A 21,880-nucleotide genomic window follows, 5' to 3' on the forward strand; every position below is an offset into this window, starting at 1 on the left:
GTCACTGCCTGCCACTTGGAAAAAGACCTGTTTTTTCCAACTCTTGGCTTCCTGTCTGCCAACCAGTTCTCTATCCAAGTCAGTACCTTACTCCCAATCCCATGTGCTTTAACTTTACATGCTAATCTCTTATGCGGGACCTTATCGAAAGCCTTCTGAAAGTCCAAATACACCACATCCATTGGTTCTCCTTTATCTATTCTACCAGTTATATCCTCAAAAAATTCCAGTAGTCAAGCACGATTTACCTTTTGTAAATCCATGTTGACATTGTCCGATCCTGTCACTGTTTTCCAAGTGCTCTGCTATTACATCTTTTATAATGGACTCTAGCATTTTCCCCACTACCAATGCCAGGCTTACAGGTCTATAATTCCCCATTTTCTCTTTACCACCTTTTTTGAATAGTGGGGTAACGTTAGCTACCCTCCAATCCATGAGAACTGTTCCAGAGTCTATAGAATTTTGGAAGATGACCAGCAATGCATTTACTATTTCTAGGGCCACTTCCTTAAGTACCCTAGGATGTAGATTATCAGGTCCTGGGGATTTATCGGCCTTCAATCCCGTCAATTTCCCTAACACCATTTCCCTACAAATACTGATTTCATTCAGTTCCTCCCTCTTATTAGACCCTATGTTCCCCGACATCACTGGGATGTTATTTGTGTCCGCCTTTGTGAAGACAGAACCAAAGTATGTATTTAATTGGTCAGCCATTTCTTTGTTCCCCATTATAAATTCCCCCGATTCTGACTGCAAGGGACCTACGCTTGACTTCACCAATCTTTTTCTCTTCACATATCTATAGAAGCTTTTACAGTCAGTCAGTTTTTATGTTCCCTGCAAGCTTATTCTCATACTCTATTTTCTCCCTCTTAATTAATCCTTTTGTCCTCCTTTACTGAATCCTAAACTGCTCCCAATCCTCAGCTTTTTTGTTTTATTTTTATGCCAAACAGGGATGAACAAATTCTGTAGTTCATCCATGCGATCTTTAAATGTTTGCCATTGCCTATCCACCGTCAACCCTTTAAGTAATGTTCCCCAATCCATCCTTGCCAACTCGCGCCTCATTCCATCGTAGTTTCCTTTATTTAAATCCAGGACCCTTGTCTGAGTCAACTACTTCACTCTCCATCTTAATGAAGAGCTCTATCATATTATGATCGCTCTTCCCCAAGGGGTCTCGCACAACAAGATTGCTAATCAATCCTTTCTCATTACATAATACCCAGTCTAAGATGGCCTGAGCTCTAGTTGGTTCCTTGACATATTGGTCTAGGAAACCATCCCGTATACACTCCAGGAATTCCTCCTCCACAGTATTGTTACTAATTTGGTTAGTCCAATCTATATGTAGATCAAAGTCACCCATGATAACTGCTGTGCCCTTATTGCACGCATCTCTAATTTTCTGTTTAATGTCATCCCCAACCTCAGCATTACTGTTTGGGGGTCGGTATACAACTCCCACTAAGGTTTTCTGCCCCATGGTATTTCTCAGCTCTACCCATACAGATTCCACATCATCAGAGCCAATATCCTTCCTTACTATTGTGTTAATCTCCTCTTTAACCAACAATGCTACCCCACCTCCTTTTCCTTTTTGCCTGTCCTTCCTGAATATTGAATATCCCTGGATGTTGAATTCCCAGCCTTGGTCACCCTGGAGCCATATCTCCATAATTCCAATTATATCATATCCGTTTACATCTATTTGCGCAGCTAATTCATCCACCTTATTACAAATGCTGCTCGCATTAAGACACAAAGCCTTCAGGGTTGTTTTATTAACACTCTTAGTCCTTTTAGAATCATTAATTACTGTGGCATTGTTCGATTTACACACTTGATTTCTCTGCCTTCCACTTTTGCTTTTCTCCTTCCTGTCTTTTGCTTCTATCCTTGCTTCCCTTTCCTCTGTCTCCCTGCACAGGTTCCCAACCCCCTGCCATTTTAGTTAAGAATCATCCTTGTGCCAGCCCTTAGTGCCTGGCTTGCATCTTCCTTTCCCTGTCCTAGTGCTCCCACAAGGTGTTTCCCCAGGGACTACAGCTTGGAAGGTGGAAGGCTGCCGAGCTTCCATTGAGGACACTTCAGATGGCCGTGGAAAATGACTTCAAGCAGCTCTGGACCTAGAGATCCCTGCTGCAAATTGCAGCATCTCAGCATGGACCTGAACAGTCTGGCCCGGCTAGCTGTGTGACATTAACAAGGGCACTGGCAGAGTGGCTGGTAAGGGAGCAGGCATGCTGTCACCTTGAAAGAGAACAGCAGGTGCCTCTCCCATGGAACCAAGGCCACTGTCCTTAGATGGTGTATCAACATTCCTAAGGATCTGCGCAAGAACAAAAGTGCAGAACTGCTGTGATGCTTTTGAGGCCCCTGTTGACATTGGTACCCAGGGTCAAAATGGCAGCCATCTGAGATTGCATGGCAGCAACGCGAGCTGCCACAGAAACTGTATGAACTCTCAACAGAGGCTGTGTCAAGGTGGGTACAACTATGTTGTTAATGGAGCTGACTGCTTGGTCCATGTTGGACAGAATGGTCTCCATGCTCTGCACAAAGCCTTGAGCCAAGTTGGAGCTGGACTCATCGATTCTCAGACATTGTGTGCAAGCTCTCTGGCAGGCTGCCCAGTACATCTAACTTTTCCTGGTAGATGCTCATGAGCCTTCTTCGGTAGCCTGGGCCCACGAAATCAGCATCAGAATTAGCAATTGACCTCACCCTCCGGTGAGCTGGCATCTATACCGTCCTTTCCCCCGTGCACTAGCTCCAGCACACTTGTGCCTGGCAAGTCACCACATGTAGACACCTCCTCTAACCTAGCCTCTAAAGTCTACGTGGTGCCAGCATGAGCAGGTGCTTGAGACAGGCAGATCATGTGACAGTGCGTCTTCCTGGAGGCTCGCCTCCTATTACTTGATTGGCACAGGGGCTTCCACATTCTCAGCAGCTGAAATGAAAGAGGAATAAGAGTTAGTTTGTGTTATGAAGAGAGAGCAAAGAGAGAGATGTGGGTGGTGAAAGCATCTGCAGCTTGTCATGCAGTGTGTAGGGTGAGAGAGAAGTCAGAAGGGACATACAGGATTAGGTATGAAGAAAACCTGCGCAGCATTTCCTCCAGCATTGTCAGTCACCACGGCCTCAACTCTGCCCCGCACATGAAGGCAAGCACACTTTCTTCAGGGGTTTTGGGGGGGGGGGGGGGGTAGAAAAGAGGATGTGCAGGCAAGCTCTTCTTCCTCCGGTGCCGATCTGCTTTCCGGATTTGTGTGCAACCTTCTCCTGTAAGTAAGAAGGGAGTGTTATTTAGAGTTTTGTGAGGTGTTTGGAGAATGTAGTGGTCATGTAGGATAGCTGATGGTGTGCAAGATATGAGTTGTGAGATGTGAGTTATGAGTAAGTGAGGGTTGTAATAGTGGTGAGTATGAGGAGAAGGAGGTGTCGTGGTGTGGTGCAGTGATTTTAGGAGAGTGAAGGGAAGTAGGGGAAGGAAAGCTTGAGTGCTATGAGTGTTGTGATTAATGAGGCTGTAAGTGGTGCAGCTGGGACCAGAGAGTAAGAGCAGTATTCTTAGCTTAACTACTCTAGTTAGAACATTGAATTTCTTCTGGCATTGCGACCACATTCTGGGTGCAATGCTCCTGCCATTCATATGCTCTCCAATTTCTTCCCACTGACAGCGGAGTAGATGCCTGGAGGGCTTCCTACCCACTGGGAGTTGGGGCGGGGGGGGGGGGGGGGGGGTACAAAAAGGATGTCCTTCCTCCTGTCCAATGCCTGCACCAGGGTTTCCAAGGCAGCAGGGAACTTTGGTGACCTCTCATTAGTTGCTGTAGCCATATCTTCACTCACAACTGTCTGAGTATTACGTGCTGCCTGAGTCACTTGCAACAGGTGCGTGTAGTGCGCGCCCTACCCCTGCGTGCCCAATTCCAGACGCAATCAGATTTCTAGGCCTAAGTTTCTTTGATCTTTCCTTATAGCTGACCCTCTTACACTTGTGATCAATCGTGTAGCTTTTCTTTGCACCCTTTCTAAAACATGTGTAGATTTTTGTCATAAAGTAACCAAAACCCATCGCAGTACTTCAAGTGTGATTTGAACAGTACTTTGTAAAGTCTTAGCTTAATTCCTATATAACAAGTAACAAGAGTCAGCTTGGAGTTAGAAAGGAAAGAACATGCCCAACAAACCTTAACTTTGAGGATGTTATTCGATAAGTAGATAGTAGGACTTATTGCTGTGGTTGTATAAACAAACATTCCATTAGCCTTTTCAATTGCTCCACCAATTTGTCAGGACATTAAAAATGATAATTATCTCCCTATGCTAATTTGATTTAATCACTGCATATGATCCTTTTAAAAAAATGTGAAATATTTGAAATTTCTCATTTGCGTGCCCAATTGTATAGCTGATCTAAATGTTTTTTGCAAATATTTGTTTAATTCACAGAGTGCGGACCTGAGCAGGAGCAGCGGCAGCGGAGACAGCATAAAGGGAGAGGCGGAGAAGGCCCAGGACAGAGCGCGGACCTGTGCGGGAGCAGCATAAAGGGAGAGGCGGAGAAGGCCCAGGACAGAGCGCGGACCTGTGTGGGAGCAGCATAAAGGGAGGCGGAGAAGGCCCAGGACAGAGCGCGGACCTGTGTGGGAGCAGCATAAAGGGAGGTGGAGAAGGCCCAGGACAGAGCGCGGACCTGTGCGGGAGCAGCATAAAGGGAGAGGTGGAGAAGGCCCAGGACAGAGCGCGGACCTGTGCGGGAGCAGCATAAAGGGACCCGAGCAGCGGTTCAAAAAAACACACAAGCAGTGACGTCACAGGATAGCTGGTAACTGATTGGTTGGTAAAGGTCACACTTTTTTTTCTCTTCAAGTGAGGGGCCGGGATAAAATAGCTGGTTAGGGATACAGCAGGAGCTTGGAGATTAGTAACTGTTAATACTATATTAAATAAGTAACTGTTAATATTATATTAACATGAATTAGATACATCTTAGTCTTAAATTTCTGTAAAGTGGTGAGAATGTGGAACTCGCTACCACAGGGAGTGGTTGAAGCAAATAGTATAGATGCATTTAAGGGGAGGCTAGTCAAGCATATATGGGAAAAGGGAATAGAGGGTTATTCTGATGGAGTTAGATGAGGAAAGACTGGAGGAGGCTCGTGTGGAGCATAAACGCCGGCATGGACTGGTTGGGCCGAATGGCCTGTTTCTGTGCCATATATCCTATGTAATAGTCGAATAAATAAAGGCATGGCAGGGCAGCTTGGTCCAGTGGAATGCACATCCTGTGCCATGTGGGAACTCCAGGGCGCTTCCCGTGTCCTGGACAACCACGTGTGCAGGTGTCGTCAGCTGGAGGAGCTCGAGCTCCGGGTTTCGGAGCTTGAGCAGCAGCTGGCGTCGCTGTGGAGCATCCGCAAGGCTGAGAGCTACGTGGATAGCACGTTTCAGGAGGTGGTCACCCTGCAGCTAAGGAGTGTACAGGCAGAGAGGGAATGGGTGACCGTCAGACAAAAGAGGACCACCAGGCAGGTAGTGCAGGAGTCCAGAGTGCATCTTGCTCTCCAACCAGTATTCTGTTCTGAGTACTTGTGAGGACGACGGTTCCTCTGGGGAGTACTGCAAGGGCCAAGTCCATGGCACCACAGGTGGCTCAGCTGCACAGGGTGGGGGGAAGAGGGAGGAGGAAGATAGGGAAAGCAATAGTGGTAGGTGATTCGATAGTTAGGAGAGCAGACAGGCGTTTCTGCAGCCGCGACTCCAGGATGGTATGTTGCCTCCCTGGTGCCAGGGTTAAGGACGTCACCGAGTGGCTGCAGAACATTCTGAGGGGGGAGGGTGAACAGCCAGAGGTCGTGGTCCGTATCAGTACCAACGACATAGGTAGAAAGAGGGATGAGGTCCTGCAGGCAGATTTCAGGGAGCGAGGAAAGAGATTAAAAAGCAGCACCTCAAAAGATAGTAATCTCTGGATTACTCCCGGTGCCATGTGCGAGTGAGTATAGAAACAACAGGATAGAGCAGATGAATGCATGACTGGAGAGGTGGTGCAGGAGGCAGGGCTTCAGCTCCTGGGGCATTGGGGCTGGTTCTGGGGGAGGTGGGACCTGTACAGGACGGACGGGTTGCACCTCAACAGAGCCGGCACCAATATCCTCGTGGGGAGGTTTGCTCGTGCTGTTGGAGAGGGTTTAAACTAAGTTGGCAGGGGGATGGGCACCAGAATGTAGCATTAGAAAGGAGAAATAAAGGGCACAAAGGATTGGGAGAGACAGATAGCACTAAAGTAAGAAATAGTAAGGTATTGGATGGGGTCAGACTAAGAGAGAACACACCATGGTCTAAGATAGGTTTACAGTGTATGTATGTGAACGCACGGAGCATAGTAAACAAGGTTGGTGAGCTGCAGGCGCAAATAGCCACATGAGAATGAGGTCGTGGCAATAACGGAGACCTGGCTCAAAAAAGGGCAGGATTGGGTATTAAATATTCCTGGGTATAAGGTGTTCAGGAAAGATATGAAGTGGTGTGCAGTATTGGTTAAGGAGAATGTTACAGTGCTGGAGAGAGAGGATGTCCTGGAGGGGTCAAGGACAGAATCTAGAGTTAAGAAACAATAGAGGTGCCATTACACTACTAGGTGTATTCTATAGGCCACCAACTAGTGGGAAAAATATGGAGGAGCAAATTTGCAGAATAATTAGAGAGAGATGCAAGAACTATAGAGTAAGGATAATGGGGGACTTCAACTATCCCAATATAGACTGGGATAGTAATAGTGTAAAGGGCAGAGAGGGGGGAGAATTTCCAAAGTGTGTTCAGGAGAACTTTCTGGATCAGCATGTTTCCGGCCCAACGAGGAAGGAGGCATTGCTGGATCTGGTTCTGGGGAATGAGGTGGGTCAAGTGGAGCAAGTGTCAGTAGGTGAACATTTAGGGAACAGTGATCATAGTATCATAAGGTTTAGATTAGCTAGGGAAAAGGACAGTGAGCAATCTAGAGTAAAAATACTTAATTGGAGGAAGGACAATTTCATTGGGATGAGAACAGATCTGGCCCGAGTAAATTGGAATCAAAGATTGGCAGACAAAACCGTAATGGATCAATGGGCTGCCTTTAAAGAGGAAATAGTTTGGGTACAGTTGAGGTACATCCCCACTAGGGGGAATGGTAGGGAAACTAAAGTCAGGGGTCCCTGGATGACAAAAGAGAGAAAGTGTAAGATGAAGCAGAAAAAGAGCACGTAAGACAGACGTCAGGTCGAGAATACATCTGAGAATCAGGCTAAATATAGAAAGTTCAGAGGAGAAGTGATAAAGAAAATAAGAGGAGCAAAGAGAGGGTATGAGAATAAAAAGTCAGCTAACATAAAAGATAATCCAAATGTCTTATATAGGCATATAAATAGTAAACACTAAGAAGGGTGGGGCTGAGGTGCTAAATGAGTACTTCTGTCTTCTGTCTTCACCAAGGAAGATGATGCTGCCATGGACATAGTGAAGGAGGAGGTAGAGGAGATACTGGATGGGTTAAAAATTGATAAAGAGGAGGTACTAGAAAGGCTGGCTGTACTTAAAGTAGATAAGTCACCAGTGATAGACTTCAAGAGGACATAGACAGGCTGGTGGAATGGGCGGACACGTGGCAGATGAAATTTAACGCAGAAACGTGCAAAGTAATACAGTTTAGTAGAAAGAATGAGGAGAGGAAATATAAACTAAAGGGTACAATCCTAAAGGGGGGTGCATGAACAGAGAGACCTAGGGGTATATGTGCACAAATCATTGAAGGTGGCAGGGCAGGTTGAGAAAGCAGTTAATAAAGCTAACGGAATCCTGGGCTTCATGAATAGAGGTGTAGCGTACAAAAGCGTGGAAATTATGATGAACCTGTATAAAACACTGGTTCGGCCTCAACTGGAGCACTGTGTCCAATTCTGGGCACCGCACTTTAGGAAGGATGTGAAGACCTTAGAGAGGATGCAGAAAAGATTTACGAGAATGATTCCAGGAATGAGGGACTTCAGTTACGTATATAGACTGGAGAAGCTAGGGTTGTTCTATAAAGCAGAGAAGAGTGCGAGGAGATTTGATAGAAGCGTTCAAAATCATGAGGGGTCTGGACAGAGTAGAGAAAAACTGTTCCCATTGGCAGAAGGGTCGAGAACCAGAGGACATAGATTTAAGGTGATTGGCAAAAGAACCAAAGGCGTTATGAGGGAAAACTCTTTTACGCAACGAGTGGTTAGGATCTGGAATGCACTGCCTGAAAGGCTGGTGGAGGCAGATTCAATCATGGCTTTCAAAAGGGAATTGGATAAGTACCTGAAGGAAAAAAATTTGCAGGGCTACGGGGAAAAGGCAGGGGAGTGGGCCCAGCTGAAATGCTCTTGCAGAGAGCCGGCACGGGTTCAACGGGCCAAATGGTCTTCCGTGCTGTAATCATTCTATGATTCTCTAACTGCATTGCTGTTCCCAGTGTCATCAGCAAACTTGAGCAGTTTATGGTTGGTTTTGGCATCCAGGTTACTAAAATGGGGTTGTGCTTAATCTGGTCAGTCCCTTTAAAACCACTGTTCAAATAATCCCTGTGGACTAATCCCAAAGTTAACTGGAGGCTAATTGTTGAGGGAAGTTCTGTAAATTCTCTGGCTCTGCCATTAGGGGGAGACTCAGTTATCAAGCCAAAAAAAAAAGCAGGAAACAAAAAAAGCCAAAAGTGTTCAGGGAAAGAGGGAGAAGGAGAACGATAGGGATGGGATTACTGACCAATGGTGGATTCCAGTCAACATGGTCCCACAATCTGACTTTACACCGCAAACACGTATTCTCCATTTCCTACTTTTTAATTAGTTTCTTATCCAGTCTGATATCTCTGTACCTTTTAGTTTAATTAGATTTTGTGAAACTTTCCCAAAAGTTCTCTGAATGTCAAAATAAATGATTAGTAGAAGGTGCTGCTATCTACACATCTTTAACATTCTCAAAGTCAAAGAGATTTTCCTTCTAAATACATAAGAACATAAGAGGTAGGAGCAGGAGAAGGTCATTTGGCCCCTCAAGCCTGCTCTGCCATTCAATAAGATCATGGCTGATCTAATCTTGGCCTCAACTCCACTTCCCTGCCTACTCCCCAACCTTTCAAAAATCTGTCCATCTCCACCTTAAATATATTCAATGACCCAGCCTCCACAGCTCTCTGGGGAAGAGAATTCCAAAGATTCACGACCCTCAGAAAAGAAATTCCTCCTCATTTCCATTTTAAAAGGGTTTCCCCTTATTCTGAAATTATGCCCCCTAGTTCTAGATTCCCCCACGAGGGGAAACATCCTCTCTGCATCTACCCTGTCAAGCCCCTTCAGAATCTTATATGTTTCAATAAGATCCCCTCTCATTCTTCTAAACTCCAATGAGTATAGGCCCAACCTGCTCAACCTTTCTTCATAAAACAACCCCTTCATTTCCGGAATCAACCTCGTGAACCTTCTCTGAACTGCATCCAATGCAAGTATATCCTTCCTTAAATAAGGAGACCAAAACTGTACGCAGTACTCCAGGTGGGGTCTCACCAACGCCCTGTACAGTTGTAACAGGACTTCCCTACTTTTATACTCCATTCCCTTTGCAACAAAGGCCAACATTCCATTTGCCTTCCGAATTACTTGCTGTACCTGCATGCTAACTTTTTATGATTCATGTACAAGGACCCCCAGATCCCTCTGTACCTCAGCATTTTGTAATCTCTCCCCATTTAAATAATTAAAAAAAAAAATTTCCTACCAAAGTGGATAACCTCGCATGTTCCCACATTAAACTCCATCTGCCAGATTTTTGCCCACTCACTTAGCCTATCTATATCCCTTTGGAGATTCTTTGCATCCTCCACACAATTTGCTTTCCCACCTATCTTTCTATCATCAGCAAATTTGGCTACTTTACACTCAGTTGTTTATTCTTGAGTTATTGTTTTGCAAGTACTCTTCCAGCAAGATGATCTCTTATAATTAATTCCATTATTTTACTGGTTATTAGTCTCATTAGCCTATAATTGTTTGGGTCACGTTTGTCATCCTTTTTCTCTGCATGCATAGTCCCCACCACTTAAAATATCCATGTTTAAAACAGTTGCTTATATCAGCCAAAAAGCGATAATCATTAAACCATTTGCATTAACGTTAATTTGAAAGTTGTCGGTTTTAGCGTCTCAAGTGTATTTCGGGCAGAAACAGCTGTGTTTACTCACTAGTTTGTACCTCGCAGTCTTGATCTATAACATTCTTCTAATATTCTTGTGAATTACACAAGTTTTCAGGGTCATGAACAACAGAATGTATTTCATTTCTCTTCTGATTTGTGAGCAGCAATGTGAGGAATGTCAACGCTAAGAAACGGAAACACTTCTCCATTCATTTTTGTATCCATTATGTTTATCGGGGATTCCCAAGTCAGGTGTTAGGTGGCCGTTTGCAGCTCATTTCACTTCATCTGTGGCACTCAGCAAACTTGCTGTTCGCATACCTCCAGGTATCGGTTAATGGCCTGTCTGCCTCATCGCCAGCAGCAGCAGCTGATTATATTTCCAACACACGCACGTTCGTGTACATTGGAGGATGGGACACATTTGGTACAGTATTTGTTCGTTTGAATGCTCACTCCTGCTCTGCAACCTCAGCTCACGTTTCACCTCGCATCGGAGATCCAAGTAACAACTTGCATTTATTTAGCACCTTTAACATAGTAAAACATCACAAGGCACTTCACAGGAGTGTTATCAAACAAAATTTGACACCGAGCCACTTAAGGAGATATTAGGATGTGTGACCAAAAGCTTGGTCAAAGAGGCAGGTTTTGAGGAGCACAGGTTTCTGTGCACTTTGCCTCAGGATATAAAACTGTCAATCAAGCCAGATTTCAAAGACACAAGGACTGCCTCTCAGATGCCTGAAGGGATGGAACTCTGCTCAAATCTGATTCAAGCAGACCACCACTCCTTTAGAACAAGGTAAATCTAAGCTGCCACGGTATGCAAGAATCTTGTTAACAGGTTGGACAGCCATTACAGTTAATGTCTGTCTCTTTCACAACAGCCTATAAACATGTTAGATACTTTTATCACTTGGATGTGTTTTGTATCTTCTAAACAGTTGATAAGCATTTCAATTTAGCACAGTCCTAAATGACTTATGCATTTGATAATAAATAATACACCATATCCATTTTTCCATAAAGCATTCATAACTTTGTGGGCTATAGTTCCAACAATTATTGGTGCAACTAAGTATTTTCAGGAAAGAGTTCCTACATTCATTTTACTGTCAGTTTAAATTATTACAAATTGAACTGTCATCTTTTCTTGTCTAAGCTAAAATCCATGTCCCCTGGTCCTAGATCTTATATGCACTTGGCATATAATGATATGCAATATAGATATTCTTACAACTTGAAAGCAGATGAATCTTTTTCTGTCACAAAGACAATTGAACGAAAGCAATGGATCACGGAGGTGGTTTTCTAGGCAGTAAAGGTTTCCACATATCTTCTCAAAAATGTTTATATAGATATTAAAAAAGTGCAAGGAAAGACCATCAATGTTCACTGTATCCATTAGAGGCTGAAACTTTATGCACCATCCACTCCAATTGCTAGTAAGCGGATTCCTAGGGAAGAGGAAAAAACCTGTGCCAGAGAATCACCTGCAACGGTTTCTCTTCCCGCTCCCACATCATTACCTCTGGTATCCCCCAAGCATCTATCCTTGGCCCCCTCCTATTTCTCATCTACTTGCTGCCCCTTGGCGACATCATCTGAAAACATAGCATCAGTTTCTACATGTACACGGACGACACTCAGCTCTACCGCACTACCACGTCTCTCGACCCCTCCACGGTCTCTAAATTGTCAGGCTGCTTATCTGACATCCAGTTCTGGATGAGCAGAAATTTTCTCCAATTAAATATTGGGAAAGACCGAAGCCATTGTTCAGTCCCCGCCACAAACTCCGTTCCCTAGCCACTGACTCCATCCCTCTCCCTAACATCTGTCTGAAGCTGAACCACACTGTTCGCAACGTTGGTGTCATATTTGACCCTGAAATGAGCTTCCGACCACATATCTGCAGCATAACTAAGACCGCCTACTTCCACCTCCGTAACATCGCCCATCTCCGCCCTTGCCTCAACTCGTCCGCTATTAAAAACCCTCATCCATGCCTTTGTTACTTCTAACCTTGACTATTCCAACACACTCGTGGCTGGCCTCCCACATTCTACCCTACGTAAACTTGAGATCATCCAAAACTCAGCTGCTCGTGTCCTAACTCGCACCAAGTCCCGTTCACCCATCACCCCTGTGCTCACTGACCTACACTGATTTCCGGTTAAGCAACGCATTGGTTTCAAAATTCTCATCCTTGTTTTCAAATCCTTCCATGGCCTCACCCCTCCCTATCTCTGTAATCTCCTTCAGCCCCACAACCCCGCCCTCCCCCCCACCCAAGATATCTGTGCTGCTCTAATTCTGCCCTTGAGCATCCCTGATTATAATCACTCAACCATTGGTGGCCGTGCCTTCTGTTGCCTAGGCCCTAAGCTCTGGAATTCCCTGCCTAAATCTCTCTGCCTCGCTACCTCTCTTTCCTCCTTTAAGATGCTCCTTAAAACCTACCTCTTTGACCAAGCTTTTGGTCACCTGCCCTAATTTCTCTTTATGTGACTTGGTGTAAAAAAAATTGTCTTTTAATATTCCTGTGCAGCACCTTGGGATGTTTTACTACGTTAAAGGTGCTATATAAATACAAGTTGTTGTTGTTGTCTGAGGCTGAACCAGACTGTACGCAATCTTGGTGTCATATTTGACCCAGAAATGTGCTTCCAACCGCATATCCGTGCCATAACCAAGACCACCTATTTCCACCTCTAACATCGCTCATCTCTGCCCCTGCCTCAGCTATTCTGCTGTTGAAACCCTCATCCATGCCTGTTACCTCTAGACTTGACTATTGCAACGCATTCCTGGCTGGCCTCCCACGTTCTACCCTATGTAAACTTGAAGTCATCCAAAACTCAGCTGATTGTCTGAACTCGCACCAAGTCCCATTCACCCATCACCCCTGTGCTCGCTGACCTACATTGGCTCCCGGTCAAGCAACGCCTCAATTTTAAAATTCTCATCCTTGTTTTCAAATCCCTCCCTGGCCTCGCCCCTTCCTATCTCTGTAATCTCCTCCAGCCCCACAACCCTCCGAGATCTCTGCGTTCCTCTAATTCTGGCCTCTTGAGCATCCCCGATTTTAATCGTTCAACCATTAGCGGCCATGCCTTCAGCTGCCTAGGCCCTAAGCTAGGGAATTCCCTTCCTGAACCTCTTCCCCTCTATACCTCTCTTTCCTCCTTTAAGATGCTCCTTAAAACCTACCTCTCTGACCAAGCTTTTGGTCATCTGCTCTAATTTCTCCTTATGTGGCTCGGTGTCAAATTTTGTTTTATAACACTCCTGTGAAGCACCTTGGGACATTTTAATACATTAAAGGCACTATATAAATACAAGCTGTTGCTGTTGTTCTGGGATAACTCCAGAAAATTCTTCCCCCATTCTCTGAGACAATCAAGCAAGCTCTAGGGTATAGTGGTTACATCTTTCACATTACTTAACGTACTTAACTATTCCCACCACCCTCTACTTATATGTCTCAATATAAGAATGTAGAATTTTAAAGGATTGACAAAGTCTGGTTGCAGAAGTCTGGTTCCAAAGATCCCAGATTTTATACTCCATTTTACTTCCCATATCCTTCAATAGCCCTGACTACCTTTTCAAATTTAAATCATCCCTTGCTTCCACTGCCTCCCAAGGAGGCTATTCACAAACTTGTGTGTGAAAAAGTTATATCTTGTTATACCAAGTAAGCTTGAATCCATGTATCCTTATTTTAGAACTTATCTTAATATTGAATAATGCTCTAGAACCCAGTTTATTTATTGTCGTGAAGATCTCAAACACCTAAAAAGAAAATCACCTCTAAGCTACCTTTTTTCTGATATAAAGATCCATATTATTCATAATCTTTCTTCATAGTACTCAAATCTATCATCTTAGTTCTCTTCTCTGCATTCCCTCATAGGCCGGGATGTCTTCTCTGTGGTACAATGTCCAGATATGTACACATTGAACAAGATGGGTGAAACAGTGCTTTGTACAAACTAATTATCACAGAGACTGGAGCTCTGTTCCTTGAGCTATACATCCCAAGACCCTGTTTGCCTTTTTAATCATTGCTGCATATTGTGCTGATGTTCTACAGGTATTTTCTGGTAAAACACCTAGATCCCTCTCTGGTGTCATTTCCTGTAGATTGTTCTGATTTATTTTGTACTCCCATTATTTCCCTTCTCCAGTTTCTTAACTTTGTATTTCTCTACATTAAACAACATCTCCAACTTTTTAATCCAATCTCCCAATATGTCCAGGTTCCTCTGCAACTGGTCTGCTTGATGGGCCTTATTACAATCCCTTCCAATTTTATCACCGATAAACGTGAAGCATTTTATCATCATTTCTTCCTCCAAACCAAACATCTAAAAGAGTGGCCCCAAAACCCACACCTGCAGTACCTCTGGGTTTATATAACAATTAATGAAAAATAAAAATAATTCAAGTAGTTGTTGTTATTACCTCCACTCTGGCTTTTGTTAGGTCTGACACAAGATTAAGCGTTGGCTGAGCTATAGTTAACAAGCTGCTGGGTAGATAAAGAGAGACATCTACAATACAAAAGAAATAAATTAATCATTTTTACATTTAAAATATCACCTGAGCTAGTCAGAACAAATAAATAGTTAATAATTTAGAGCCATCAAGAAAGAATATGTTGCCCTAGATTTTAGATGCATCCTTACACTGTGTGTCACCTTGTATTTGTGCTTCATGCTACACCCAGCTTTCTTATCATAGAATCTTACAGCACACAAGGCGGCCATCTGGCCCATCGTGTCAGTGCGGGCTCTTTGAAAGAGCTATCCAATTAGGTTCGCTCCCCTGCTCTTTCTCCACAGCCCTGCATATTTTCCCTTGTACTTTCATTGTGTTCACAAACTGTCCCACCTGAACCTTTAAATGTCAAACAGGAATAACAGCAATCCCATTGGACATCTTGCCCAATTCAACAATGGCTGAAGTAATCCACAGACAACAGGAGTGAAACATGAATTGGCCATTAAAGTGAAGATGTATAAAGCTATGACTTTAAACTGGACTTGACAACAGAGTTTTATGGTGCATGAACCAACCTGTATGAGGATGGCCAGATAGTTTTACAAATGCATATGGTTGTGGGTGACGGTGTGGCTCAGGTACATTACCAGACAAACAATCTTCATGAGTGAGCCTGGACAGTGAGCTTTGGCACATTATTAGATTCAATATGTACTTTGGCCAGGATTCCTTCCCTTGATTGCTATCCCATGAGTCCCTGCTGGAAGTGCATGTGTGGATGTTGGGCAACTTCAGGATCAGGACTTGGCTATGGCAACCCACATGGTTGAATATTCTGCTGAAACACTTTCCAGGTTCACTCATAATGAATGGCTAGACAAATGACATGCCAGAGAGTTGCTGTCACTCAATCCCATATATGTAACAAAAGTACATGTCTAGCCAGCAAGTTAAATGCATCATGGAGTATCAATACAATATGATACGAACTGACAAGAATGACAAACTATAGTTATGATGAGAAACTCGAGATACTGCGACGATTTGCACTGAAGCAGAAAAGACGGAGGAGATTTAATAGTGGTTTTTAAAATTATGATGGAATTTGAAGATGTAAATAAGGAAAGATTATTTACTCTGGTTGAGGACTCAGTAATGGATCAGTAATTTTAAAGTCACTACAGAATGAGGAGGGGGGTTAGGTGAAATTTTTTTTAATTTTTTTTTTTTTAATAAACTTAGGAGGGTTGTTAGAGCAGGGAATATTTTGCCAGGGAGTGGTTAAGGCAGAGGCCTTTGCTTCTTTTAAAGGAAAATTGTATACATATTTGAAGCAAAGAAAGATACCCAGTTATGGGGAGGGAGCTTTGGATTGTTTTAGCAAAGCACTGGCGCAGACAGAATAGGCTGAAAGACCTCCTTCCACATTATATATTGTGGTCCTATAATTCCATGGGCACCCGGCACCCTGTGATACTTGGCCCACCTGCTCATTTTCAATGTGACCCCCAGATATTATGATCAAAGTTGGGCATCACAGCTGAGCACGAACCTTTCATCACCCCATCTTCCCATATAAGTCAACCTGGCTACGGAAAAGTGATTACTAGTCGGACTCCTGGCTTTTCCTCTCCCCAAGCTCAAGGGCGCGGAGGTCAATTATCATGCCCCCAACTGACTGAGTTCAATTAACTCAGCAGAACTTGATTCTTTCTGGTCTGAATGGCTTACTGTTACACAAACTGGGCTTTTATCTACTAGCGTATCAGGGGAAGTTAACCTTGGGGTAAATTTTACAATTAAGTGCTCTGAAAGGATTCGCAAATTTCATGTCTCCCCCCCCCGAAGATTTACTTTTGGTTTATTAAAGAAACCCTGGTTGGACTGAGTTTAAAAACCAGGGCTCAACAAGATGGCTACGGTCAGCCTCATGGCAAAAGCCTGTAAGTTTCAGTTTGGACTGACAAGCTTGTATTCTCATGACTGTGAGAAGGAACTTTCCAGAAACTCGAATGCAGACAGACCTTCTGCATTTATGCATGAGAAGCAAACCCAGTGGCATTCGGGCCTCTGATTAAAAACCATCAAGGTTGTTTGCACAAACAAACAATCAAGAGCAGGCAAGGCCTATTCAATATGTAGTGGGACAAGCTTAGTGGCTTCCAGACCTTCATTAGAGAACATCGACACTGTTTACAAACGATCAACAGGGCATTCAGACTAGAATAGCCCCATCACGAAACCAGTTGGACAAAGGGGAACACTGATGAGACGTTTAAAACCGATTAACCGGCCATCCAGGTCGATGGGCCCAGATCAGTACCTTTTGTATGATTTTCAATACGTCCAGATCAGACAAAAGAAACGAGCTGATCTGGCGGGAGATAAGGGCTACCGGGAAGGGTATAACTAGTCCCTCGGGAAGCCGTATCTCTCTCTCTCCCGCCTCGCCTCCAGTACCCTGCCGTATCAACCACCCAGTGAGAGGATCATCGACGAAGAGCCCGTCCAGGGAAGTAGGATACCCGCAGTTACGTTGGAATTACTGGGGTATCTCTGCTTTGGGGCGGTGAAAACCTAAAACATCAGCAGGCAACAGGGCACGGAGCAGGCGTTTCAACATCCTAGACTGGTGAGCATCAATTTTCTGGCCCATTACAAGACAATCTAGATAGGTGCAAAGGGTGGGAGTTAAGGGGAGTTGCTAAAGTGTCATTTTAGTCATTTTCCCTCGATGTGTCCGTTTCTCCTCCCCCGTTAAGCGTAATTGTGTTGCATCCATAGTGATTTTTCTCTGTATAGTAATTGTTTTCTCTTTTTTAATAAACACTGGTTTTCTTTGCACCAAACCACTGGTCTCGTTTGTCTATATCGCTACTTGTAAATAAATCCGGTGGTCAGAACCAAAGGGGAAGTGATTCGAACTGCACGGGGCTGGAGCAGCTCAGACACGACTGACTGGCCAGACACAAACCCCAAACCAAAACCCCCTACAGAAATGGTGACCGCGGCAGGACCATCGGCGACAGTATGCGATATGACAGACAGTGGTGAGGAGGGAGAAACCGCAATGGGAGAGAGGTTGTCCACTTATGTGTGCAGAAAGGTCAATATTGCCAAGAAATGGGTGGGCGCTATGTTAAAGGCCGAGCGTCCCATAGACGCCGCCGCCCAGTGGATGGCGAGTAAACAGCATAAGAGGGCAATTGAAAAGGCAGTCTGGTTAATGTGTACAAGAAACAAGTCCTAGTGCTGGACAGTGTTGTAGCAGCACAGGCCGCCAAGCTCAAGAAATTGGCCCTAGAAATGCAGGATAAGGTTTTAGCGGAAGAAAAAAATGCTAGTGGCACTTCAGGTGTTAAGCCAAGAAAGAGCGCAGATGGCAAGGGAACATCAGGCAAAGATAGAGCGCCTGGAGGCCTGGGCCGATGAAGTGCAACAGCAACATCAGGCAAGGGTAGAGCGTCTGGAATACCAGACCGCTGAAATTAAAGCCCGCGCTAGGCGCAAGATGGAGCACTTAGAATACCAGGTCAGAGGGGCAGCGAGATAAGGCTGCAGGACACGATTTGCGACCTCACCCAAAAATTAAAAGAGCAGGAGGAGAAAGTAAGGGAGGTAAAGGCAGCAGACAAGCTAGCCTGCGACCGGGGGTTCGAAGAGGCAGATCGCGGGCCCTGTAGGGAGGAGATAGAAAGCTTGGGCATGGCCTTATCGAGGGCAAAGGGCATGGTATGCCTCATCAGCCCGAAGGCGGGCCAGTCGGACTTTACCGGCAACCCAAACAGAACCGTCCCACAGGCAGCACCCAGGACAAAGTTGGCTAGGGAATCATAGGTCCCACGGCCGCCACCCATAGCTCCGAGTTTTCAGGGGTTCTGGCAGCAAGGGGTGTGGAGGATGAAGTGGTAGGGGAAGCACAGCAGGCCCCGCTAGATAGGCCGGGACCAGGACCGGTGTACCCCCTCCGACAACGGAGGTACAGCCCGCCCATTGATGATGAGGACCATGGGGCCATCCAAAATCAGTTTGTTGTGCCGCACGGCACCCAACAGCTCAGGGCCATGGTTAGTCACATCCCCAAGCTCACCGAAAAGGGAGACCCCTCTCTGCATTTCAGGGACAGAGAACAGGCAGCGTGCGTTAATGACTGCGATGACGCAGAGCAAGCTAAGATGCTGCTGTTTTCTCTGGGGAGGGATCTCCTCCAGACCCTATCTGATGAATGTAAAAAGGGGCAGAAAGATTATGAGGATTTGAGGAACGAGATATTGGAGGCCATGGGACTCAATGACTGTAGTCCGTTTGCCTGGGTGGAAAAAACGGTACAGCTCCCAGGGGAGTCCCCGCAGGCATTCGCAAACAGGCTGTGGCCAGTCTACCGGAGCGCATGCCCAGGAATGCCAGCGCGGACATTACTGAACCAAGTCCAATTGACCCACTGGCTCCGTTGTCTAATGACAAACTGCCTGCCCCAAATCCGAGCCCAGGCGGCGGCCTGGTTTGACCCCAGTAGCCCCCAGACCACCGAGGAAATGGTGATCCACCAGCTCACGACATCATTTAAAAATATAAGGGGTATCGAGACGCCCCAACCCAAGGGGAAAGTCCATGAGGTTAAACCTGGGGGCCAGAATAAGAGAGTGGCACCAGGAGGGGAACCGTCCCTCCCAGACTAAGTTAAACTGTTACGGGTGCGGGAAGGACGGCCACTGGCGCAAGGATTGTAAAAATCCATGGAAAGACAATAAAGTAAAGAACTCCACAGCCCCAGCCCAAAAGGCAGAGCCAGGTATCCCTCCCGCTGCGATCGAGCCACTCTTGGAGTCGATACGATCTCTCCTCCTGACCAGCCAGGGGAAAATAGCAGCCACCACCAGTGTGGTGGTTCCCTCGGCCCCCTTTGACGCCCCACAATGACTGGAGCCCGTGCAGCCTGTCTACCTGTGTGCTCTCCGGTATGGCGGATGGAAGAGACCGCTCGTGCAGATGGAGGTAGAGAAGGTTAAAGGAACTTATCTGTTGGATACGGGAGCATCATGCACCGTGATCCACGCAGCTAACCCCACCACCTCACCTGTCTAGCGGGGTTCCATATGTTCTATCGGGGTTCACCGGTAAGGAACAGGCAGGAGCATTCTCCAAGCCACTCTCAATCCGCCTGGGCACGCTCTGTACCAAGTGGACGTGCATTCTGGAGAAGTGGGAAGCGGAGGGAGGAAAGGGGATCGTAGGGGCCGACTTCATCGTGGGCCACGGGATCCTCGTGGATCTCCGCAATCATTGTCTTTGGGGAGCCAATACGGGTAAAAAGGGAGGTGTAGTAGTCATCCCGAGCAAGGAAGGGAAGGGGACCCTGTGTACTGTGAAGCCGAAAGAAGGTTACAACCTTGGGCTCATGGTCGACGGTGTCCCAGGGGAATTTCAGGCATTCGTGCAGGCTAACCTAGCTGCATTTGCCACACACAAACACGACTGCGGGAGGGTCACCGGGTTTGAGGTCAGCGTGGACGGGGACCCCATGGCCCGGCCCCAGAAGCAATAAAACTTCCCCAGAGAAGCAGAGCCCGACATGGAGGCAACCATGTCCTCTTTAGTACAGCAGGGAGTGTTGAGGCCCACAGCCACCCACGTTAACTCTCCGCTTTGGCCGGTCAGAAAACTGGACAATTCATGGAGAGCAATGGTGGACTATCGGGTGCTCAACAGCAATATCCCCGCGTGCGCCCCCACAATGGCAGCAGTGGCCGACCTCATCGGGAATATTCCAGCATCCGCGACCACGTTCACGGTGCTGGATATTTCAAATGGGTTTTGGTCCATCCCCTTAAGGAGGGAGGACCAGTATAAGTTCGCTTTTACTTTTAAGGGGCAACAGTATACTTGGAACTGCTTGCCACAAGGCTTCCATAACAGCCCCAGCATCTTCCACCAGTGTATGGCGGATAGCTTAAAGGAATTTAGTCAGCCCACCCAGTTGCTGCAGTATGTGGATGACCTGCTCTTGTTTACCGACTCAGTCGGGGAGCATGGCCCGCTACTGGCCGAACTGCTACAGAATAAGGGGTTCAAAGTCAACCCGAAAAAGGCGCAGATCGGCCAGCGGGAAGTTAAATTCCTGGGCCTAACCGTCCGCGCAGGGGAGAGAGCCATAGACAAGGCTAGGAGGGAAGCGGTCCAAGAGTTGCCGGTCCCCAACACACAGTGAGAGGTGAGAGGTCATTCCTAGGGTTAACGGGGTACTGCAGGGACTTCATTGAAGACTATGCAGCCACAGCAGCCCCTTTGCTCCGACTCCTACAAAGGAGTGGAGTGGTCTTGGGATGAGGGTTGCCAGGCAGCATTTGTCAAGCTCAAGTAGACTTGCAGACTGCACCAGCCCTAGGAGGCATAGATGGGGGGAAAGAGTTCTTCTTGGAGGTAGCGGCCAGCGGGGATAGTCTCAGTGCCGTGCTGCTCCAGGAGCGGCACGGTAGGCTAAGGCCCGTGGTCTACTCCTCCAGAGTACTCACTGATGTGGAGAGGAGCTACTCAATTTGCGAACGGCACCTTTTGGCCACGTATTGGGCTGTGAAAAGATCCTTGGGCCTAGAAATTCAGTTTGGGCCCGCCAACTCGCTTGTGCCCAGAAGTTACCGCTGTGCGCGGAGCCACTTGCGCCCGCCGGAAATTCAGTTTCAGCGCCCCACGTCGAAGCCGGCCGCTATTCAAGGGTTTCGGCGCCCCCGCTTGGGGCGCTGAAACTGAATATCGGCGCACTAGGTGCTGCAGCGCCACCCGCTGCAGGCTGCGGTACTGCAGGCCTTCCTCCCTCTCTTAAGGGGGAGGTGCTTGCAACAGCGAGATTGCCGCTCGCTAGTGCCGGCAAATGAGCCCAGCACCACGGAGAAGTGTCGGGCTCCCGGAAAACAGCCAGCAATGCCGCGGGGGGGGGGGGGGGAATGGAGGAGGCCGGGGAAGGAGGTGCGGGCAGGCAGCCGCCGAAAAAGCAGCCGGCCGCACATCCGCCTTAACTCGCCCCACTAACGCTACAGTACGGCCCCATTTTCTGATCGCTGTTTGCGGCCGCTGCTGAAGAGGCGGCCGCAACTCAATATGGCGGTCGGGGCGGTAGCGGGGCACTGCGCACACCGATGACGTCATCGGTGGC

General features: G+C 46.5%; 1 protein-coding gene across 6 annotated transcripts in view; it reads right to left on the minus strand.

Annotated features, from left to right (window-relative positions):
- phka1a (phosphorylase kinase, alpha 1a (muscle)) overlaps positions 1–21,880 on the minus strand; it is a 199,625-nt gene that overhangs the window by 63,638 nt on the left and 114,107 nt on the right. For all 6 annotated transcript variants that reach the window (XM_085996211.1, XM_085996205.1, XM_085996221.1 and 3 more), the window contains one exon: positions 14,692–14,780. In XM_085996211.1, the coding sequence (XP_085852337.1) occupies positions 14,692–14,780 (89 nt within the window). The remainder of the gene's footprint in view (positions 1–14,691; positions 14,781–21,880) is intronic.

Source organism: Somniosus microcephalus, chromosome 1, assembly GCF_052327205.1.
Source record: "Somniosus microcephalus isolate GS21.2 chromosome 1, FLI_Smic_1.0, whole genome shotgun sequence".
Lineage (NCBI taxonomy): Eukaryota > Metazoa > Chordata > Chondrichthyes > Squaliformes > Somniosidae > Somniosus > Somniosus microcephalus.